The sequence below is a fragment of the Petromyzon marinus genome, chromosome 3 (genome assembly GCF_048934315.1).
Source record: "Petromyzon marinus isolate PM22_M1 ecotype Great Lakes invasive population chromosome 3, UKy_Petmar_22M1.pri1.0, whole genome shotgun sequence".
NCBI lineage: Eukaryota > Metazoa > Chordata > Hyperoartia > Petromyzontiformes > Petromyzontidae > Petromyzon > Petromyzon marinus.
In genome coordinates this window covers 4,716,200-4,738,695 of record NC_133669.1, presented here as the reverse complement: position 1 = coordinate 4,738,695, position 22,496 = coordinate 4,716,200, and the positions used below count along the sequence as shown (strand labels likewise).

The 22,496-nt window shown below is 48.8% G+C and overlaps 1 protein-coding gene across 1 annotated transcript; it reads right to left on the bottom strand.

Moving 5' to 3' along the window:
• Positions 1-565: 565 nt before the first annotated feature.
• LOC116952220 (cathepsin D-like) lies at positions 566-21,225 on the bottom strand. Its single transcript, XM_032971377.2, has 9 exons — positions 21,082-21,225; positions 18,798-18,930; positions 15,508-15,631; positions 13,819-13,937; positions 8,563-8,762; positions 7,353-7,475; positions 2,520-2,664; positions 1,848-1,946; positions 566-1,450 (listed from the first exon to the last, which is right to left on the bottom strand). The coding sequence occupies exons 1-9, from the start codon at positions 21,144-21,146 to the stop codon at positions 1,289-1,291; spliced, it is 1,170 nt and encodes a 389-aa protein (XP_032827268.2). The 5' UTR covers positions 21,147-21,225; the 3' UTR covers positions 566-1,288.
• Positions 21,226-22,496: the final 1,271 nt, after the last annotated feature.

The following is a 22,496-nucleotide window of genomic DNA, read 5'->3' as shown; positions in this document are numbered from 1 at the left end:
GTAAAAAAACTATTTCATGGTGACCTAAGACAATCACAATAGTTCAGGAACTGTTCATAGTCTTTGCATGATGCAAAACAGAACGGGTTTCCAGCCTGTACCGTTTTCTCCTCCCCACCCCCCCCCCCCCCCCCCCCCCCGTTAGGATGGGTTTACCTTGTCAAACATGTTTGATGGGGTGGCCGACTCGGTAAATTGAAGTTGTCAATAGGGCCGTTGCAATCACAAATATGTTAAAATGGTGACCGTTTGTCATACTTTCTCAGTCCAGTATTTTAAATGTCTCAGCCCTCCCATTGCTGAAGGCCTCGGGGATGGCACGTCAGTCAGTCGTTTTGTCAACCATTCTAGTGCGGCACCAACCCTCTTTCCAGGGCCTTATTTCCATTGTAATCCGGTCTTCTTCATTGGTATCTCGTGCAAAACAACCGAAAGCTGCAACCATTTAATTTCGTTTTCTTTGGGTCTTTCGGTAAAGTCATGTAGATAGAACACTATCTACGCGACTTTACCGAAAAAGCCAAAGAATATGAATTCCTGCAGTCACGAAAGCTTTAAGTCATCATTTCATTGAGTAAAGTTTTATTGTCAGTCAAAATACAATCGAAAACATAACCACGACATTAACCTTACTGTGCATAATTTACACGATGTGCTCGCAGATTAAACAAAATCACATTACTTTAAATAACATACATAAATACACATTTACACGTGTGTGTTGAGAATTTGAATGCCGAGGACATATTGGTTATAGGCAAGATGGAAGGCAGCAGGCCAATCGCCTCAATTCACAACCATCATTCTCAACAAGGGGGACATGGAGCCCTTATAATACAAGCACACCTGCTACCAAGGGGTGTGCGTATCCAGCGTCTACTCTACCACCCCCCACCTTCACCCTCATTGCAGTCTCAAAAAAAAAATCACGAAGCAGAATGGCAACCGCCGCCAAATCACCTTCCTCAGACTCCACCATTGCTACCAACCCATCAGCTTAGCTTCAACCATAAGACAAATGGGAAAAACAAATCTCAAGCAATGTTAACAATTGCGTTTTTTGGAGTTTTGTTCATTGTGTGTCTGTGCCACTGCCAACACCGCCCTAAAAAAATAATTCAACATCGCAGAAGCCGGAACGGAGCGGTCAGCTCAGGGCAGGATGCATGCCATCTCGCCACCTCCACAACACCGATACTGAACAAAATCGGCCACTCATTTTCTACAAACATTGTCAGGAGCTGCGACCAGCCATGTACCAAGGGGAGAGAGAGCACGGACCTCTCCTTCACACCGCATGGGCAAACCCCACGCGGTCGTGATCACGGTCGAACTCGGTGTAGAACTTTCCAATGAACACGTCGCCTAGGATCCAGAGCGGTCCTTCGGAGCTGGGCACGTCCATCACCATGAATCCTAGCAGGCAGAGGGTGCCCTGCACCGTCTCGTCCTGTCGGGCAAGAACGGGGAGGAGGGGGGCAGGGAAAGAGGGAGTCATTGGCTTCAGAGTTGCAGTGGTGACAAACAGTTGTGACCCAGCGCAAGTTCGAACCCGTGCGATCTTCGTTTTCATTAACAAGCACTATAAACATTAGGATTTCAGCCACAGCAAACATCGGTGGATAGTGATCAGAACAGGCCCCTTTTCTTCCAACTTCACCAACTCACCAGACCAGCACAGCTAAGAATAGTATTGCAGAGGCCTAACTCCATGAGTGGGCCGAGACTGGCTGGAATACATTTAAAATCCCATGACTATGGATACAATTTTTTTTTATTGGATTTGAAGACTAAAGAACGTTTCATTGTCATAGCGTCATAGATCATTCGTCGAGCGAGCCACCTACCACGATCACGTATTGCTTCCCAGAGAGGTGGAACGGCTTCCCTCCCAGTGTCAGCACGATGTCGGGGAGCGTGGGAATCGCCCGGCAGTCAATAGTATACTGAAGATCACAAACACACATCGTGCTCTTCGCAAAGACTGAAAAGCTCAATTACATTTTTGAGAACACCTTTGTTGAGAGGCCACCAAGGTTTGTGGTGGCCAAGATGAAGCCACGAGTGGAGATGACTCGGTGCAACATCCAAAAAACAGCTCTTGTAAAAAACCACACAAGCTATAGTAGCACATCGGCTGTGCGCTTTAGGAAAACTGCATAATGCCAGCAGAAAGATGCCGTTTATGGGGCAAGAGTGAATGTGGCCGATACGAGGGGGTTGCTTCCAGCTTACGCTCGTGTCACTGTTGAGCCTCAAAAAATATGGTGGCGGTGGCGAGATGTTAACTCCCTCTCGCGGTATGCAGGAGGTTGTTGATTTTTCCGCCCCGTCCTTCGGTCTCCCCCCCTCCACATTTAGAATCAAGATGCGTTTAGAGTATGTGCCTGCTATAAATTCACACACGACGAGTCAATTTGTTGAGCTATCATTTGCGGCGAGGTCGCTTCTGAAAGAGCGCTATATAAAAGTGGGCCTTACCTGGTAAAAAGAGTTTTGTCTGTTTCAAGGTCACTCACCTGTCCCCAGGGCAAGGCTGTGGCCCCTAGGGCCACCTGCAGGATCCGCAGGGGGCCAGAGGGCCCCGCGATGACGGACGTGCCCGTGTCGACGATGGCCGGACACCCACTGATGCACAGAGACGGTCCGCCCACCACGGATATGCTCCACCACCACCACACAAGACAAATTACGAACCTTTAAAAAACACTTGGGACAAATGCTGTTAGATAGCACCTATTAAAAAAAGGTTGTCATGGCAAAGGATTGAGGTTGAGAGTACCGTGGCCAAAACCCCCCCCTCAACCCACCGAGGGGCAACTGCTGCGCCGCTACATTCCACTAGTAACTGTAGCAACAACAACAAAAAAACCCACCACGATTTACACTATAGGAGTACTCACAACCAAGATAATACACCCCAAAGCCATAACTCCATCGCCAGGCATCAAGCAGGCCCCAAACTGCAATCTCCATCAGCAGCCATGACCAATGAAGGCCTCCTCAAGGCACGAGACATCTACCAAGCACCTGCACACGAAACCAATTTCACCTCTCCCATCCCGTTTGTGAAAGTCCTCCCTCCCCGCCTCCTTGGGCAGGTTCTCCCCTTTAGCCGACGATGCCACATTGGTCTCGGCTGCATGCCATCCTTTTTTACATTAAAAAAGTGACGCAGCTTGCACAAGCACACTTAAAACTGAACTATAAAACCCCCCCACAAGTCCAACTCGAGCTTTATTAACCACACAAGGTCTAAAATCGTAAAATTTTATTTCGGACAGAATAGTGCAAGGCAAAGAATACAATGTCTGTTTTTGGCTAGAGTCACGTCAACTCGAGCCACTGGTGGCGAGAACAAAAACACTCGACAGTACTGTATTTACAGTATTGATTTTGCACTAACTTTTTTTATTTAGAGTGCAACGGGACGTCAATTAGCCGCTGATAGAGAGTTTGCACAACCAGAGAACTGCGCCTTTTATTTGTGAAGACAATTATAGCATCTCGTCCTGGGTCAAAATAGTTTTAGGAGGAAAATTAAATTTTACATCTGAAAATATAGGTCTAAGGAAAGCCATTGTGGGCGTCCATACTTTTAGGAGATTCATGTACAAGCACTTAAAATGCATGGCCCTTAGATAATGGCCTCCCAAATACACTCAGGTCATGGGCGTTTAGTGACCATACTTCACCATGCTGGTAAATGCAGAATGTTGAAGGTGGGGGGGGGGGGGGAGCCCAATCAGTATTAATTCCGGCAAAGCTTCAACCATCTGATGTTAGCAGTTGCTGGAACTCCTCGGATAACTGGGTTCACAGCCCGGTTAACATGTACAAAGTGTAGCGACACTGTGGTGCTTGCTAACCATTGTGACACTCCGCTCCCCCCCCCCCCCCCCCGTGTGCTTTGCGATCAATGCATGCAAGTATTTGGTGCATAGCCATTACAACATAGCGGAGACACTACGGCATTGAATGGAGAGATACACGGGACACCAAACTTGGGATTCCCACCTCGCCCCACCTAAGGAACACAGTCAGCTTGGGTTTGACAAAGGTCACCACTACTTTGCTCACGAATCTTTATTTAGGCGAGAGCCCCCGTTGAGGCCTAATTTTTTTGAGACGGATCTGAGTTTGGACAAAAATGGATAAAATAGTGTAACTGCAACAAGGAAACAGAGTGCCGTCGCCGAACTCTGCCCGGCTGCAGCTCCTCTCAGGATGCAGGGGTGGGTGGGCTGCAGAAGCTCTTCTATGGGGTTTGGGGGGGTGGTGTCACCCATTACTATTCACCACCACGGACAATGAACCTGTGTGGGTGGAACGGCCAACAAAAAAAGGGACATTTGGTGGTGCAGGGCCCACATCCCAGCATCACCCCATCTCAGACCTACGTAGGGAGGGAAGTTAGATGGGGGGAGGTCATTTCTTGCACTAGGGTCCATGCCAAACCAGTGCTCGCCAATAAATGAACCACAATCTTGGCAATCTCGTCAAGGAGTATAGCACCATTATGCAAACGCCGGACATCCCCATAGCAGTTTTTGGCCAACCATCGCACAAAGATGGTCAATGCATCATGCACGCTTCTGTGGCTGTTTAGAACGCTCTTCCTTCCGATTAGGAAGCTACTGAGGGGCCGATGCACTTGTAAATCTAAATTAAAAAAAACGTATTCTTGGTTCTTTCGGTAAAGTCACGTAGAAGGGAAACAAAATAATAATATAAAACAAAATTCTCACGACGTTTCGACTGCAGCATAAGCAATCATCATCAGGTGCGAAAACCACAGCAAGAAAATTTGAAAAAAGTGGCGGTTATTTTTAACGTTAGCACCACGGAGAACGATTTGACAGTTTGTTCAGATGGACGAGTCCATCTATATTCGGAAAAGAGGAGGGGGGAGACGAAAATAATGGATGCGGTCTGAAAGCTACCGTAAGTGTGAACAATCAATTAAGACCCGAAATGGTTTATCAAATCCTTCCAATGATTGCCAAGCCAGAATCCATCTTCTCGGTTGAAATTGTCTGTGTGTATGTGGATAGCCTCATGGAAATCGCTCTCCGTGGTGCTAACGGTAAAATATCCGCCACTTTTTTCAAATTTTCTGGCTGTGGTTTTCACACCCGATGATGATTTCTTGTTTTGCAGTCGAAACATCGTGAGAATTTAATGTTTTTATATTTTTATTATTTTATTGTTTCCCTTCTACGTGACTTACCGAAAGAACCAAGAATATGAATCCCTGCAGTCACGAAAGCTTTAAATCAAAAATTAAAAACTTAGTTTAGAACTTATGTTTGTGCTTAGTTTGTCAGCCTTGCCCCACACCTCCGATTAGCACGATTGACTACGTAAAGTCCACTTTCCTGGACGTGAAGAGATGAAACGACAAATAAGTTTAAGGTATGCTGCAAAGGAATTGAGCAAAGTGGACAAATTGCAAAAGCAGAAGCATAACAAAATAGCGTACAAATGTACAACGTGCAATACAACATACCGCAAAATTTCAAAACACAAATTTAACAATTAAGAAATAAGAATAGCAGTCAGCCAATTACAGGGATTTTAAACATTGCTATCCACCACTGGATGAAGGTCTCCATAATCCGTGTCGGTCATGGGGGCTCTTAAAAACACACGTCAGCACACTGGTCAGCGCAGGTTGGTGAAGGAGTGGGAGGGCCACCAAACCGATTTAAATCACTCGCCACTGATGTTAGCCGTGGCTGGCATCGAACTCCAGGGTCGCCTGGTTAATAGCACAGCATACCAAGCACTCTGCAGTGTCAATACCTTAATGTAAATGTTACACCTTTTACAAGTAGTTGCTGCGAAAAGTTGTGCAGCGAGCAGCTTTAAATGTTTATTTACATTCAGCCATTAGGCAATTCGCTCTAAATTAAAGTTTCTCGGGGTGGAGGATTATACGACACATTAACTGGACTGGAAAACCCCACAATGTTATTGCGCAACGGGTGTCGTGGCTGCCTGCAGTGTGGTTCACACGGAGCAATCAAATTACCAGCGTGTGGGGGACATTAAATGCGCCGAGCTGGTACCTAGGTGCCAATGAATGCAGATGCCTGTAGTTCAAATGGATTTAAATAGAAGAGTGTTCAAATCCACTATTTGCCGCACAAAAACCACTACTACATTAAAAAAAATTTGGTTCTGCAATTTAATTTGGAAAACACATTTTTACTCCGATTCTTACATATTGGTTTGACAGTCATGTGATAAACATGACTCCCACCTGGCTCCCCATCTCCAGCAGGGTTAACTTTAAAAAGATGGCCTTGCCTTGCCCCACCCATCCATCTACTTTGGGGTCGTCCATTGCATCCTCCTTCCTCACCCAGGTCACCCTGCACTAGTTCGTGGCAAAACTCTCCACAGCAGCGCAACTCGCAACCTCATCTATCTCTATACCAAGGGCCAAGACCACCACAGCGGGGGCATCGTTACTCCATAGCAGTTCGCCATCTCGCGCGTAGGTCAAGGTCATGTCCGTGAAATATCGTGCGCATTATACCATTGGCATCGTCATTATTACTGCCGTAATGCCAGTGGAAAAAGATGGGAACGTGCTGCCCCCTGCCGTACTAAGGTGGTCCCTTGAAGGAAATTCAGGAGAGGTTCCTGGGGCTTTCATTACAACACGAAGGGTTTGCACAGCCATCCGTTCCACACCCAAATGGATACTTGGTGTCTCATGACACCAAAAGAGAAATTGGGAAACATGTTTTTCTTATTATTTTAAAAGGCGATATACGAGGGCATGGGTCAAAGACTAATTTTAGTCATTACTCGTGGACATGGCAGAGTAACACATGTAGCTCGGGTTAACAGGGCTCATCCGCTCAGCGAGCGAGGGGATGAGCCCACCACTCGCAGAGCACGTGGTAGACCGACGGATGAAATTGATGAACCAGTGCCCCTGAGACATCGGTTCACCACGTGGTGAAGTTATGCTAGTGGCGACCCTTGCGCTCTTTCGTGGACATGTATTTTATTTTAAAAAAGCATACAATTATTCTTTGGTTCTTACAATTATTACCAAGTAATTCTATTTTATGAACATTGTCCTCCAAAAAAATGTCTTTACAGCACCCTAAATAAATCCACTTGCCCGATTGCCTCGAATGCGGAACGCAGCTTTTGCCACACGCACAAAGACAAAAACAAAGATGCCCCGTTGTAGCCTTAGACTGTTGGCGCAAGTGCTGTTAGCGAGACACATTTGACGGCCAGAAGGGAACACGAGGAGGTGGGGCGGCCAGCGCCACGCGGCCTTCGTCTCTCTAGGCGGCGATGTTTACGCACGCACATACGCGACTCACCCATCCATCGTGATCTGCCAGTAGTGCTTTACGGTGAGGGGCAGGTAGTGGAACTCGCCGGTGTAGTAACGAGGGTCGCTTCCTCCGAGCAAGAGCTCCCCACCCGGTTGCGAGTCCTGGTCCCTGCAGAACAGACGTTGGATGCTACCGTTGCAGTCTACGAGCCCAGACGAGAGTCAACTTCACTCGGGTCGGCCGGTATCACCCCGAGGTGGCTTAACCGGTTAACTACGATCTCGTCAAGGAACAAATCAGCACGTGAACGCCGGTCACCCTCACACAGCAGCAGCATTTGGTTAACCGTTGAACAAAGACGGTCACTTCAGATGTGTTTCTAGAGGCCGTCTGGAACGATCTTCCTTCCGATATTCGGAAGCCACTGGAGCTATGCATTTTTAAGTCTAGATTGCAAACGAATTTCTTTACAACTGCTTATGCGTTTAGTTTGTCCTTTCCCCGTGCCTCCGATTGGCATGGTTGCCTGCGTGCAGTGCAAAAGTGCTATACATATACACATCCAACGATTTATATTTGTTCATTGTGGACAATACAGCAGACTTCATGCCTTGCAATAGGTTTAGATTTTGAACATTAATATCAGGTTTAAGTGATCTTTCTCCACGTACGGTTTTTCCCTTCACATTTGAGAAAGATGTGGTTACAGTATTTGGCTGCTATAAATGTCCACATAAGCCACTTTGTTTGACCATTACGTGACCAGGTCGCTTCTGAAAAAAATAGCTATGTCTCGGTGGGCCTTACCCTGGTAAAAAAAGTAAATGGTCAATTGCCAGAAAAGGATAAACCAGATTCCTATTTTTCATCAACAGTGAAGATTAGACTGGGAGAAAGTGTATACACACAGGGTGCTTTAAATGTTTAACACTTATCAAATGGGACAATCCTTTTTAAAATGGAAAAATAAAAAAAACGAATAACACACTAACATAAACAAAAATGTATGTCAACAGCTTAAAAAAGTGAAAGCGTATCAACTTGCTCATCAGTCAAAAACATGCCTGGAATCTTATCCAGGTGGTCACCAGAGCCCCCGGGGGAGGCCACATTTCTCGTGGCATTGTTAACAAACAAAAAAAATCTCTGAAGTGTTAACATTTTTTGAAGCACGGACTATATATATAGAGACGTGGGGGCTGGAACAGACTAAACAAGCGGGGGGGGAGGGGGGTGGTGGTGTTAGACGCGATACCGGTTGAGGTAGAAGGAGAAGGCGTTGCGCGGGAGACGCTTCTGCTGCATGATGGAGTCGAAGAGCGGCGTCGCCCCCGTGACGGCGAGGTTGGGGTAGCCGAGTCCCACGATACCGTCGAACTTCGCCAGGAGGAACGTGAGGCCCGGTTCCAGGACGGCCTCACCAAACACCTGGCCCGGTACGCTCAGCTCTCCCACCTGGAGCGGAGGGAGCGCAATCGTCGTTAGCAGTGATTTATCCACTGCTGGATGAAGGTCTCGACAAAACCTCACGGGGCCTGCAGCGGTTACACCACGGGACTAATGACTTTAAGCAAAGGTGAAGTTTTAATTTGAGGGGGGGGGGGGGGGGCGCAGGGAGGGGTTCGCGTTTTCCCCTCATTAAAATTATGCACCCGCGATTGCTAATGTTAATGGTAAACTACTGAAAATAAATTTAAACGTGTGCAGTTTGGGGGTTCATTGCACCACCCCCCCACAAACTGCGGCCATGCCTTCAAGTCCGGTGCCACCATTACATCATATCCCGGGTATTTAGAAGGCGTATTGGACAGGGGGTGGGTGGGGGAGGTATATATTTATGTGGACGATATTCAAATCGGCCACCAGATGGCGACCCACAGACACCGCCACCATCGTCAACATCAAGTTGGGGTCGACACGCAGGCGGTGGGGGGAGACAAAGCGAGGCCAACAGACGTCAGCCTCGCTTTGTAAAGACAACCGCGTTCAGTTGTGGATTAAGGAGAACCTCTCGAGCAGACACGTTCCACAATATTGATTCTTTAGATAAAGTCACGTAGATAGAAAATATGTTTTGATTTTATTATTTGTATTTTCTATCGACGCGTCTTTACCGAAAGAACCAAGAATATGAAGTCCTGCAGTCACAAAGGTTTTAAATCAAAATTTACGACGATGTTAGCTTAGAGACACACCTTGCGCGTTCACAAATAGGCTACATATAAAGTTGCAGGTTGTTAAATTGAACGTCTTCGTGTTATGAAAAGACATGAAACAAACGTAAGATGAATATGCCCCACGTAGCATTAACAGATGATTTGGGGCAAATGCTGAGTGAGCAGCGTCTATGAAGGCCGGCATGACACACGAGGGGGGGGGGGCCCACACGACGCCCGGCCGCCTTTGTCTTCCTTCCAAGTGCTGATGTTTACAAAGGCAGAGTCAATTTAGGAGAGTCCGAGTTCAGACATTCGTCACAGTTATTTGGTTGTGGGCGTAGCGCAGTGCGCCAACCACTGAACCACCGCTCCCCACTACAGATACGAATTGGTCCAGTCGTGTGCAAACTCATCCACTTTCCGCTCACTTCTGGAACTCGTCCCGGCAAGTAATCGTTTCCAAGGCAAAAACGGGGGTCCAGAACCGGTTCAGACATCACTCGCCACTGATGATCGTGAGACCTGGAACGTCTAAACTCTGGTAGCCGGGGTTCAGAGCAGTACACGAACCACTGCACCACTAATGACTACCCCCCCACGTGAGTACCACAATATCATCTGCACCAAGGGCGAATAAAACTAAAAACGTCAATGGAACTCATCCCATCGATGTATATAAACATCACGAACGTGGAACTTCAGTCACTTGCTCAAGGGCTGACCAGAGTCGAAGGCTGTCCAAATTGCTCGTGGGAACAGCAGGAAGACCCGCCTGGCTCCGAGCCACAAGTCCGCATTTGCATGAACTTCTTTTGCACCATACGTAGCCAACCGTGCTAAATCGGGAGGTGCGAAGGATCAAATTTAAAACCACGCAGAGCAGTGCTAAAGAAATTAGTTGTCAATCTAGATTGAAGCACGTAGCGACAGTGGCTTCTTAATATCGGAAGGAAGAGCGCGTTCCAGACGGCCCCAGAAGCGCACCCGAAAACGCGCGATGCAGCGACCCGTCTGTTTATGACGGAGAGCCAAAAGCCAGCAGCAGCCTCCCAGGAGGAGGATTCCATGGCAAAACTCCCGTGCTCGTTTACACATGGCCCGTCGCAGGAAGGGAGTGGGTGGGGGAACACCCTTAATGCGTGGTCGCTTGACATTTGGGGGTGACAAAATTCTGAGGTCACGACGAGTGCTTCAGGATAAACGTGGGGGGCTGTGGGGGGGCGGGGGGGTACGTCACGTGTCGAGCATCTGGAGTCTTTGGAGGCCCTCGCCCAAGGTTCGTGCCCCAAAACAACTGCTCTATTGGAGGGTGTAATCGCTAAAGATGGAAGAGGCTTCGAGATTCGTTCGAGCAAGGTTGTTATTATAATTATTGATGTTTTTCGTCTGTTTGCTACTGCTGTGCTCACGCAATACCACGGATCAGTGTAAAAAATCGCCAGGCAGCCAGTTAAACGAGATCGAAACAAATCAAGTAAACTGAAAATGCACAAGAACTTAGCAGGCCCCTCCTGTCGAAGAGTTGAGACTCCCAGGCCTCTCTTGGCTTAGCAGAATAAAGGAAAACATTCCAAGAACGTGCAAAGATAAAAACGTTGCTCATCGTGAGAGCAGGTGCATCCTAGGCGATTTGTTCTTGGGAAAAAAACCCACCTTTGCTGTACTGCAATTATTAAAATAGGCTCAACTAGCACACCATATACCCACCCCCGCTTCCTTACGTGGCAATTTTGCGTACCCATTGCGGTCATCGCCAACCTACTTTCTCTACAGTCCCCGATAGGACACTAATTTCACTGCATACACACAAAACACGCAATCCCAGGGTGATCCGCCAACCCCCTTTCTCCAGCGATTGTGTGCACCACCGCCGCCACACGAGGGATTGCGCAACCATCCAAACTCGTTTAACCACAACCGATCAATTAAGTCTTTATTTATATAGCACCATTCCGAGGGCGAGTATAAAGTATGTAGCAATTATATTATTGGTGCCCACCCCTGCAAATGGGAGATTTAAAGTAGTACCCCCCCCCCCACCCCGCCTATTGGAGACACGCCAAGCGAGGGCGATCATCGTGCGAGAGGAGCTCCGTGCGTCGAAGCGAGCCGGCGTGGGAGGCACTACAGGGCCAAGAGGGACGGGGCAAGAGGCGTGGCGAGACCTTCGTCAAGCAGCGAGATGGGCCATTGCGGGTAATCGGGGATTCCGTTTTAGGCAGGGCTGTCTCGTCAGTGACGTGAAAAAATACGCTTGCGCATCCGGCAGCCCCAACATCCAGTATGGCCCTCTCGCTGCGACGCACACTACAGTAGGCCAGCAAAATCAGAAAATTGCAGGGGAAACCCAAATATGCCCCCGTTGACGATTAGCAGGCATGTTTGCCAGTTGATCAGCTTTCAAAAAAATAATGTGGCAAACCAGCAAGAGCTCAAAGCCAAAGTGGTATAGTTCCGTGCTTTTTAAATTTCGCCGAACATTCCAACTGTGCCGTGGGCATCACGTGATGAAAATGTTTGCACTTTTCAGTTCAAACACTTGCAAGTGAGCAGTGCGCACCAGTGTGTCAAGTTAACTCAGAGGGTGACCTCACCAGAACCACTTTTAAAAAACGACCACTTAATGTATGTTGAACTTCTTTCGTACCGTACGTAGCTAACCGTGATAAATCAGAGGTACGGGGGTGGGGGGCAAAAACTAAAAACATAAGTAGGTCGAAATGAATTAGATTTTCAATGTAGATTTAAGAATGCACATGCCTCGTGGCGTCCTAATAATTTGAAACTGCGGCTGTCCCTCACGTTCTAGCTTGCAAAACAAGTGCATCGTGCGCTGCGCTCGTTGTGTGTATGGCACGTGCAATCAGCGGCGATAGTCATTACATCGGTTAAACGCGACAACCTGGTTTAATCATGCGTGTCTTGGGTGGGGGGTGGGGGGTAGATCGGAGGTGCGGGGCACACCTTTCATCTGCCCTGCAAAGAATTTTTCATTACAGGTCAGTCGAACCAAAATAGAATATAACCAAACCAAGGGACGTGAAATTCGAGGCGTCCCACGCAGTGACTGGCGACACAGATGACCCCCATCAACTTGCTACACAGAAGCCTGCCGGGTTTAATTACGGGTGGCCCGAAACGCGACTCAAAACCTAAGGCCTCAGCAGTGCTGGCTCAGCGTACTTGATATCGTCAGCAAGCAGCCAGCAGGGCCACCTCCTCCAGTGCACACTTCATCTCCACTAACGAGTCTACAAACACGTGTTCGAGCTTCTATTGTTATTGGACGCGAGAGAATAGCCGACAGTCGCATTCTCATTTGGAGCCAGAACATCCCCAACCATTGGAATGTGCAAAGGACAAATCACATCTCTTTTGGTCACGCTTAAACCTTTAAGGAAGTGAAGTGTCAATGCTCTCCCACACACACACACAAACGCTTGCAAGCACACAACCTTCCAATTGTCAGTCGAACTAGAACAAAATGGCACTGCCTGGCTGACGTTTATGCACTGTTATAAATTAAGTACAGAAAAAAATATGTTCTCAAATGTGGTGGCGGTTGCTTCTTTTCTCCACTGCTGCACCTGCGTCGCCCCCCCCCCCACACACTGACAATCTGGGACTTCCGTTTCCAAGCCATCCATGCTGTCGAATCCCTGCTTCTAGTCGAAGTCCACGGTGGACGCCACTGTTTACTGTCGTTACCATTTTCCCCTCTGTAAAATAACTAAATATACCTCATCTCCCACCGTTTTGAACGGTCACGAGACGCTGTTGCATTAAAATGCTGCATGCACATTGATTTTTTTTTTTTTTTAAACACAGGGGGGGTGTGGGCGAAACAAATCTTACAATTTGGCACAAACATAAAATCACGTTGATGTTTGGAACCAGAAAAGAAAGTCCTGGGTGCATACGTGCTCAATTACACACCAAAAGTTCGCGCATGCACAGACACGCACCCACACACCAAAAGCCCGAATACAAAAAACACGCACAGACATGCATTCACTCAAGGAGCCACCCAATGAAACTCGCCACCCAATACTACAAGGGCAAATATCACCCGTATAGCCTTACAAGCGTGTTGGGGCAAGTGCTGTTAGCGAGCATCTCTCTACGAAGGCCAGCACGTCACACGAGGGAGTGGGCGACCAGCACGACGCCCGGCCGCCTTCGTCTCCCCAAGGTGGCGATGTTCACACCATCTCACACAGGTACTAATTTGAGGCCGAGTCGACCTAGGGGAGGCCCAGGACCGGTTCAGATAATCGCCACTTGGTGTGAGGAGGGGGGAAAACATTGACCAAACCCGCAGAGAAGCACAATTCGCACGCACACACGTTTACCGTGATGGTGTCGCTGCTGAGGAAGCCGCTGAGGCTGCCCGTGCCGTACTGCAGATGGAAGAGTGTGCCGTTCGGAGCGTAGCTGCTCGAGCGAGAAGCGTCGTACCGCCTGTGGTTCACTTGGAGGGTGGGGGGGGGGGGGAATCGGAGCAGCGGTGGACGGGAAGGCAAGTGAAACATACGAGTGGACTTGCCGATGGACTGGTACCCAGCGGTGACAAGATTGGCCTCTGTGGAGGAGGCTCGTGAAGGACGCTACCGTGCAGTTGTAGGCAGTCGCCTTCCAACAACACGAGGGCCGAGGAGCGACGCTCACAATGAGCGGAGAGCCGGGCGGCTAAAACGCAGCAAAAGTTGGCACAGGTGGTGCATCGGCCAGTCATCTCAGTCGACCCGTGGCACCTGGGTCTGCCCCGTGACCTACCAGCGGGCGTTCGACACACATCGTGGCCTAAACGTGCACATAGCCTGGTACAAGCATCGTGGTGACGTCACCACTACTTAGTGGTGAATGACGGTTGTTGTTGGTGGCACATGTGCTTTGCAATAGTGTTGCTGGTTTTGGTGCTGGCGATTGTACCGACGGCCGTGGTGATGGTGCCCAATTGTGTGGTGCTGCTGCCGGTGGAGGAATTGCAATTGCAATGGCCGTGGGACAACCACCAAAAAGGAATGTGCCACAACGTGGTCCTCATCTTACCGATTGTAGAAGGAGATTCCAGTGGGGGCGGGGGGCGTTGGGGCCGCTGGCATTTTATTTTGCGGCCTTTACAAAAAAAAATCCAGCAATTTGCGACCGCACCATTGACATAGTTTTAAATACCATGGCCCGATTAAAGTACTGTGCCCACTTCTCAAGTCTCCCCAGAAACTTCTGTGGAATTTCTGGACATTACGCCTTCAAAAAAGAATGTTGGCACACTTTCACTCGGCAGAACTAGTGGCTCTATTCTGCACTGACAAACGGCCAATCATCACATAGGAGGGGGACATTTTACCACCGGTCCCATGTCACAATGATAGCCCTGCCCGCCTGGCGACCAATCGGGTTCTTATGCACTCAAAATACAGGATGTGTGGCTCGAAACACAGCAGGTTCAAAATCATGACAGCCAAGAGCTATGCATGCATTTATCTGCAGTTAATTGCCTCATCCATAATTCTATGAAAATAATTTAATCTGCTCAAGCAAGAAACTCCGTGATCATTTTTGTTCCTCACGATTAATGCTACCCACGAACTCTTAAATTATCCACCAACGCGATAAACCTGCAAATAATTTTATGCGGGAATGGAAAAATAAAAACTTGACCCATGAATCCAAATCGCTATGAACTCTGTTATCCATCTGGAACCCCCTTTTAAGCACGTAAGCTTTTTATTAAAGTAATTTCACCTACAAATCCCCGAATCGACAACAATTTTCATTCTCAAATCCTCTCAATTGTTAAAAGCCCCTTTAAGGCAAACCCCCCACCTCTCTCCGTGCATCTAACAATGTCATAGCTACATGTCTGGGGAGCTGCGAGGACCGAACGAGCACACAACAATTATCAAAAGCATTAACGACACCAGAAGCAAACACATGAATGAAGCAACTAATTGGGAGGTGCAAGCCAACAAGTCATCCGCCGTGGTGGTGGTGGAGTTAGGGTGTAGGCGGACGGGGGGGAGGGGGGGGTAACTCACAGCAGGCGTGGTTGGTAGAGGAGCATCGCGCCGAGGGGACCCACGTGTTGGACGAGCCGGTGTCGAACACCACGCCGAACGGTTGCGGCGGCGTCCCAATCCCAACCGTGCCGTAGTACTGAGCCTACGGGCAGACACGCACCCGCAAGGGTTTCCCCTCGCTCTCTCAACGTCTCTTCTCCCTTCCACCTCTCCACCGACTACACAAGCGGATCCCCGCTCCGAGAGGCCGTGCCAAAACCAGCTCGGGGCTTCAAATGGAGGCCAACCACCAATGTTGCTTTTGCACCGTAGAACCAGAGCCGAACTTGCGACGTCGGGCCTCCAACGCATGAGGTGTGACGATGACTCAGCAGGTGCCCGTCCACGATGTCGCACGATGAACATGAGCAATCGTTGCGCGCCCTCTTCCCCCCTCCCTACCTGCAACCCACCGCACCTCCTGGCCCTCACAGTCAGTAGGATAATTTTGGAGAGCAAAGGACGCATTGTGGTCTCGTGGCTCGGTAAAACGACCGTTGGGAAAACCCAGCAGGCACCACGAGGGGCTTCTCACAAAACCTCGGACTGCCACAATTCTGATAATTAACTTTACAAACGCGGTTTTTTTTTTTAAAGCCGCACGCACGTCTTCAGCGACATTAAATACAATTTGATAGTGCCATATAACCACCGTCACAACCTCTGAAAAGCGATTCTAGGCAAAGTAATTTAATTTATGGCAGCCGTGGAGACAACGTTAAACTGGAGTGTTTAATACATTATAGATTTTTGTTTCTCCAAAACAATAAATAACCGACGACAATCACGATCTTGTGCGGGAACAGATCACGCGCCGTATTGCAGATGTGTACGATAGTATCGACATTGGCAACCACTTGTATCAAACGGTTAGAAATGAGAAACAAACACTCCCATCTCCATGAACACGCGGAGAGCACAAGAGGAACTCTGCTTTTCTTAAAATAGAAAACAGCTACATCAACCTCGTAAATTAACCGCTTCACATTGCTCAACCACGACGCTCTATACTTGAGCGACTCGCTCGAATTAGACCCAAATCAACGTGCGCCGTTCAGCGCCCCCCCCCCCCCATAACGCTTTTGGGGAGCGATTACAGCTTCCATTGTTCCTAGTTACAAAAAAAAACTCCGTTTCATCAAAACGCCTTTGTGTTTATCTAATTCGGCCAGGATATAGCCACACCAGAGCCGTAAAACTGCTCGCGTGGATTACAAACTTTTGACTGTAAATATAAATTATTATTTCCGTGCCAGCATTTACGTCTGGCTTTGTGTGCCGGCAGAGACCCCAGGATTGAAGCCGCTTTTTGCTCGGAGAGATCAACAGAGATAACCATCGCGGAGATTAAGTCCCGATAAACGCAGCCGCTGTGCTTTTGGAGCACTGATTGTCTTTCACTCCGCCTGCGTATGAAGTCACGATTACATCACTGGCTGCATTCCCAAAATGCATTTCCCTGCTGTATGCACTTTTGAAATACGGGATGTCTGCCCCTGGACGCTCATATTTGCCTACCTGTGTACACCCCCCCCCCCCCACACCACCGCCCAGGCACGTCATTTAACATCATTTCATCATAAATTTTGATTTTACGCTTTCGTGACTGCAGAGATTCATATTCTTGGTTCTTCGGTAAAGTCACGAAGGAGGGAAACAAGAAAATAATAAAATAGATATAAAACAATAAAATTTATCACGTTTCGACTGCAACACAAGCAATCATCATCAGGTGTGACCGTGTTGCAGTCGAAACGTCGTGAGAATTTTCTTGCTGTGGTTTTCACACCTGATGATGAATGCTTGTGTTGCAGTCGAAACGTCGTGAGAATTTTATTGCTTTATATTTTTTATATTTTATCGTTTCCCCTTCTACGTGACTTTGCCGAAAGAACCAAGAATATCAATTCATCATGTTTGGTAAATGTTGATTAATCAAATTGCATGATGCAGCCATTGCTGCCTGGTTTGCTACGTAATCCCACAATCCCGACAGGGACCTTCCAAAGAAATCCCAGCCTCAACATTATTTTTATTTACCGCTGAATTTTTATTTTTTCCCCCAATTACAAACGCCTTGCTGTTTGGTTCTGCCACGTCTCGATCCACACCAGCTGCGGCACCCCCACGACCCCCCCTCCCGTCTCCAAGCACACGAGTTTGGTTACGCAAGGCGTCAAGCGCAGTGTGCAGCAGATTTGAGCTCGGGAGGTGGCACGTTCATATTGCACTCGACATTGCATTGAATCACCGTCAGGTAATTTCCCACCGAGCTATAAAGCCATTTTTTCAGAAGCGGTCATCACAGGGGGCCCTCTGCCGCCATGCGGGTCCTGCAGATGGCCCCAGGGGCTACAGCCTTGGCCTTGGGAGAGAGAGGTGTGATACAAAAACATTTTACCAGGTAAAGCTTAAAAGAAGTGGTCCGATTATGTGGCAATGTATAGCAGCCCAAATACTCGAAATGCGGAGGGAAACCCAATCTTATCTGGCAGGTAAAAAAAAACAATACTGTACGCGACTATGGCATGCGGGACCTTACATCCAGCAGTGGCTAGCATGATCATTTTACTCCGATATTATTTTCTACATGGACCGGAAATTAGAATTGACACACGATCACAGTGCAGCTTGCAAGCAGCCACAACCCCCATTGCATAATAAAGTACAAAGCTACACGATCCAATTTGTCATCAAGTAATGCATCGCAGTTGGCAGTAGGCAACAGAGAAACGCTAAATTGAATCGAGAATGTTAAAAGGCAGAACAAATGGCTGGGCAAATTATTTAAAAATAAACCACTGTTGATCGGATCAAGCGTCGTATTGGAAGTACATTTCAAATTTCCGTTCCATTATTACCCACCACACGTACCTCGATAGGTATCCATCCTTAATGACTGCGGGGTGGGGTGGGGGGGGTGTCCTTATGGAAGGCACATTGAGACCAGCACGGCGTGGTCAAAACTGAAAAATGCACAATCTATGAAGGCCAGCAAATGTACACGAGGGGGTGGGTGGCCAGCACCATGCCCGGTCGCCTTTTGTCTTCCCAGTTCTGATGTTCACACACCGCAACAGGCACTCGTTTGAGCAAAAATTCGACCTCGAGAAGGCCCGAGACCGAGACCGGTTCAGATATTCATTACCGATGTTGGCCGTGAGCAGCAATCGAACTTAGGTCGCCGGGTTTGTAGCACAGCGTATTCCAACCGCTGCACTACCGCTTCCCAACTCCATAAAGAAAGAACCTGCAACCCCACAACCTACATCGAAGTAGTTCTTGAGAGACTCCACGTAGGTGCCATTCCACGTGTCACGCCCCGCGAGGTCGGAGATCCACTCCAGGTTCTGCACCTCGGCGAGGAGGCGGCGGAGCGGACGCACGCGAGTCAGCGGGATCCTGGCGGGTACGGGGGACACGAGGAGGGCGAGCGGACGTGGCAGGATCATGATAATAATAACAACAACAACACTTTACGAGGTTCGGTATTGGTGTCGTTCTTATAGCGCAGGGCCATCATGAAGGAGGGCGCTGCTTCGTTTCACGGCGATGTTGCCGTGTAATCCCAACAGGAGTATAATTTGTTGCGGGACATTTTTATAATGGCAAAATTTGGTTAACTACGCCGGCAACATCTGCGGCTCAATCGCTTCTAAACGACGTCAGTAGATCACTTTAAAAACCGTCCACTGTTAAGCAGACTGGTTACGAAAAAAAACACCCGCAGTAATAACCAAGGTGGCCCACCGGAATCCAACCTTCGCGCGAACAAGCGGCGGACGCACCACCACCGCTGGCCAACAACACCGCGATCCGGTCAGCGCAGATACAAATCGACGGGTTACCCTCCCAAAGCTGGGGTTAACTTCACCCGAGATAAGGGGGGGGGGGGGGGGGGGGAGGTGGTCGGCAACCTTAAAAATGAGCCATTCTTTTTATAATTCGGTACAAAAATAAATAATAAACCCACCTCTATATTTCAAGAGCTGCAATGCATGCGAAGACATGCATTGACGACGTCCCGAAGCAGCCCCCCGTCGTAAAGGAGCCGCCACATCAGACTTCGGAGCCGCAGGTTTCCACAACCCCTTGCCCTAGAGAAGTCTCCCGAGTCGCTCGTCGACTGGAGCGAGGCACGAGACTCGCATCGTCCACAAGGGGTGATAACCTCTACGGCGAAACGCTCCCTGGGCGGAGGCAAATTACTGCTTTCCGCGATGCTCCCCGTTTGGAACGGCGACTAATGCAATTATTTTCAGTCTTGCACAGACGCAATTATTCCTGTGCCGTGAAATAATAAAAAAAATAGCACCAGCCTTATTTCATTGTATCCCCCCCCCCCCCATTCATGACAAATAAAAAGCAAGCCGCGTCAATATTTGCTCTGGTCCGGAGTAGGCTATAATACTTTTAATAATTGGTTTAATTTAAATGAAACAGATTCCTAAGCGTTGGTTTGATTCCATGTGCACGGGTCCCTTCGTGAATTCACTGTTGAACGATGGCCTCTCCATTACCGTGTCGGTCATGGGGGAAGATGTTCGACCATACTTCACCACGCTGGTCATCGGTGTGGGTTGGAGGGGGGGGGAAGGTGGCGGTGAGATTATAAAGTTGACTGGTTCAAATATCATTCGCCATTGGCGGGAGTCAAACTCGTATGGCCGGGTTCTGAGCGCAGTGTGCCAACCGTTGTGCCACCTTTCCAGAGTATGGCGTGCTTATTTTCGGTAGATTATTAAAATGTTATTTATTACATTAAAAATTAATTCCGCTCATGATTCATGCGTTTAAATCACGCGGATGGAAAAAAACAATTAAGTACGTTTATTTAAAAGCCATGCAAATCAAAACCGATTTAGATTGGAACATTGCATTTAGGTCAGCGATGTGCAAACCTTTAGGAGTTGTACAAAACGAGTCGGAACAAAGCGGCACAAGCAATACCAGAGATAACAAAAACGGAGTCCACAGACGATAATCGATTATTGAAAAGTGCGAGCAAACTTCGAGGTTGCAACAATGTCATCGACATCGGGTTGCAACGCGCATCCTCCAGATTATAAAGACCAACATTTCTCCCCGTGTATTTGCAAGCGCGTGTGTGTGTGTGGGGGGGGGGGGGGGGTGCGTCTTATAATCGGGTAGGCGAGACCATATTTAAAATTTTACACAAGGGGGGGGGGGGGGGGGGAAGAAGTATCCAAGTCTTCAGGGGATATTGCGAGCCCGGGTTTTTGTCAGTTGCGTAATTAGCGCACGGATCCACTTTACACATTGCGTACAGTATTCAGGTTATAAAGACGCTACGGAAAATAAGACGAATTCGCATTACTCGTTGCCCCGTTGCCGATAACGCTTTAACAAATCTGGGCACACGCAAAAGCGGATTACAAGACGCTCCTTCCCCACCCCCCACCCCCCCCGGTTCACTGCACTTTTACGAGGTCGCTCCTCTGCGTGGGCTCCGGCCGTGGCGTCTGTGCGTCGTCCCCGACCTTTGAAATAGGCGCTCTCTCGCTCGGACACACCCGTCCCTGCGGCGCGTACCTGAAGAGCGTGTCCCCACGTGGCAATAGCAGCGCGAGCAGAAAGGCGAACCGCGCGACACTCATGGCAGCGGACCGCGTGCTCCTCGCGACAACGGAACAGCCTCACGCACAATCGATTTCCATTGACACCTCGCCTTTTAATTGCTCGCCACTTTCCGCCGCCGCCGTCACCATCATCACCACCGCCATCGCCGTAATCGCCGTTATTAGCAGCATCGTTAATCATCATCAGTCATCATCGATGGGCCATCTGGCACCCTCGCATCGCTTTCCCGGCGAGGAAAAGTGGCACCCGTTCCGAATTGGGTCGGAACGACGTCACTTCACGAGTGGGTGGGTTGTTTGCGCAGAGGGGGTGTGTTCGTGCGCGTGTTGGGAGAAAGGAACTGTTCTTGGTTTGCTTTGATTTGGGTAGAGGTAGCACCCATTTGGGGCAATAATCGCTCATATTCGGTACAGCAAAAAATGTATATAAATAAATCGATCCAGAAACAAATGTACACAGTCAAGTTCCAAATGGCACGGTCGTGCATCAACACGGTAGGGCCAGCACGACCACTGACAAGGTGGATGGTTTGAGAGGGAGGTGTGTTGGGATGAGAGGGAGGTGTGTTGGGATGAGAGGGAGGGAGACAAGGAGGCACGGGTGTGCATGGTGATGGTGGGCGATTTTGGAGGAGGTGACAGGGAGCTTTGATGGTGGAGGATGGGGGTGAGGAGATGAGGGGGATGATGGATGGTGGTGGTGATGGTGGATGGTGATGGGAGGGGCGGGGAGAGGCGTGGTGAGCAGTACAGTGGCGTGAGCGAGTGATGCAGGATGGTAATGATGGATGGGTCGAGAGGAATATGACTGGCGACGATGATAATGGGTGGATTCGTGGGAGCGGATGCTGATTGTGTGTGTTTGGCTTGGTGGGAGACTGTGGGGGTGATGGGGGTGTGATTAGTGAAGAGAGAGAGAGCGAGCGAGCGGATGGGAGGGTGATGATGATGATTGGTTGTTTGGTGGGAGAGGGGGTTGGTGGGGGACGAGGCTGGAAGGGGTGGGGGTGAGTGTGGAGGAGGGGGGGCTCTGTCTAATTAATGCCCGTGCACTCTGGCAATTATGAACGCGCGCGTATAATCGCGCGAGCGTCGCAGATGCGTGAGCTCATCCCGCTCTTAGCGCAACACGTGCGCGCTTCCTCCGCACGCCCACCACATCTACAATCGGCATGCGTTTAGACTACTTTAGAGTTTTTGGCTGCTGTAGGTGATAAGCCGCTTCGTTGAGCTATCATTTGTGGCCGGATCGCTTCTGAAAAAGGAAGCTAATAGCTCAGCTGTCTTTACCTGGTAAAATAAACATTTATCCTTTTCGTGATTAGTTTACTTTCCGATGCTTTGCACTCCTAGCGTGTTTTTTTTATT

Coding starts and splice junctions, on each gene's coding strand:
- LOC116952220 (XM_032971377.2), bottom strand. CDS start 21,146: ATGAGTGTCGCGCGGTTCGCCTTTCTGCTCGCGCTGCTATTGCCACGT. Junction 1,947..2,519: donor CAGCCTTGCCCTGGGGACAG/GTGAGTGACCTT, acceptor TGTGATCTTCAG/TATACTATTGACTGCCGGGC. Junction 1,451..1,847: donor GGAAGCAATACGTGATCGTG/GTAGGTGGCTCG, acceptor CTTGCCCGACAG/GACGAGACGGTGCAGGGCAC.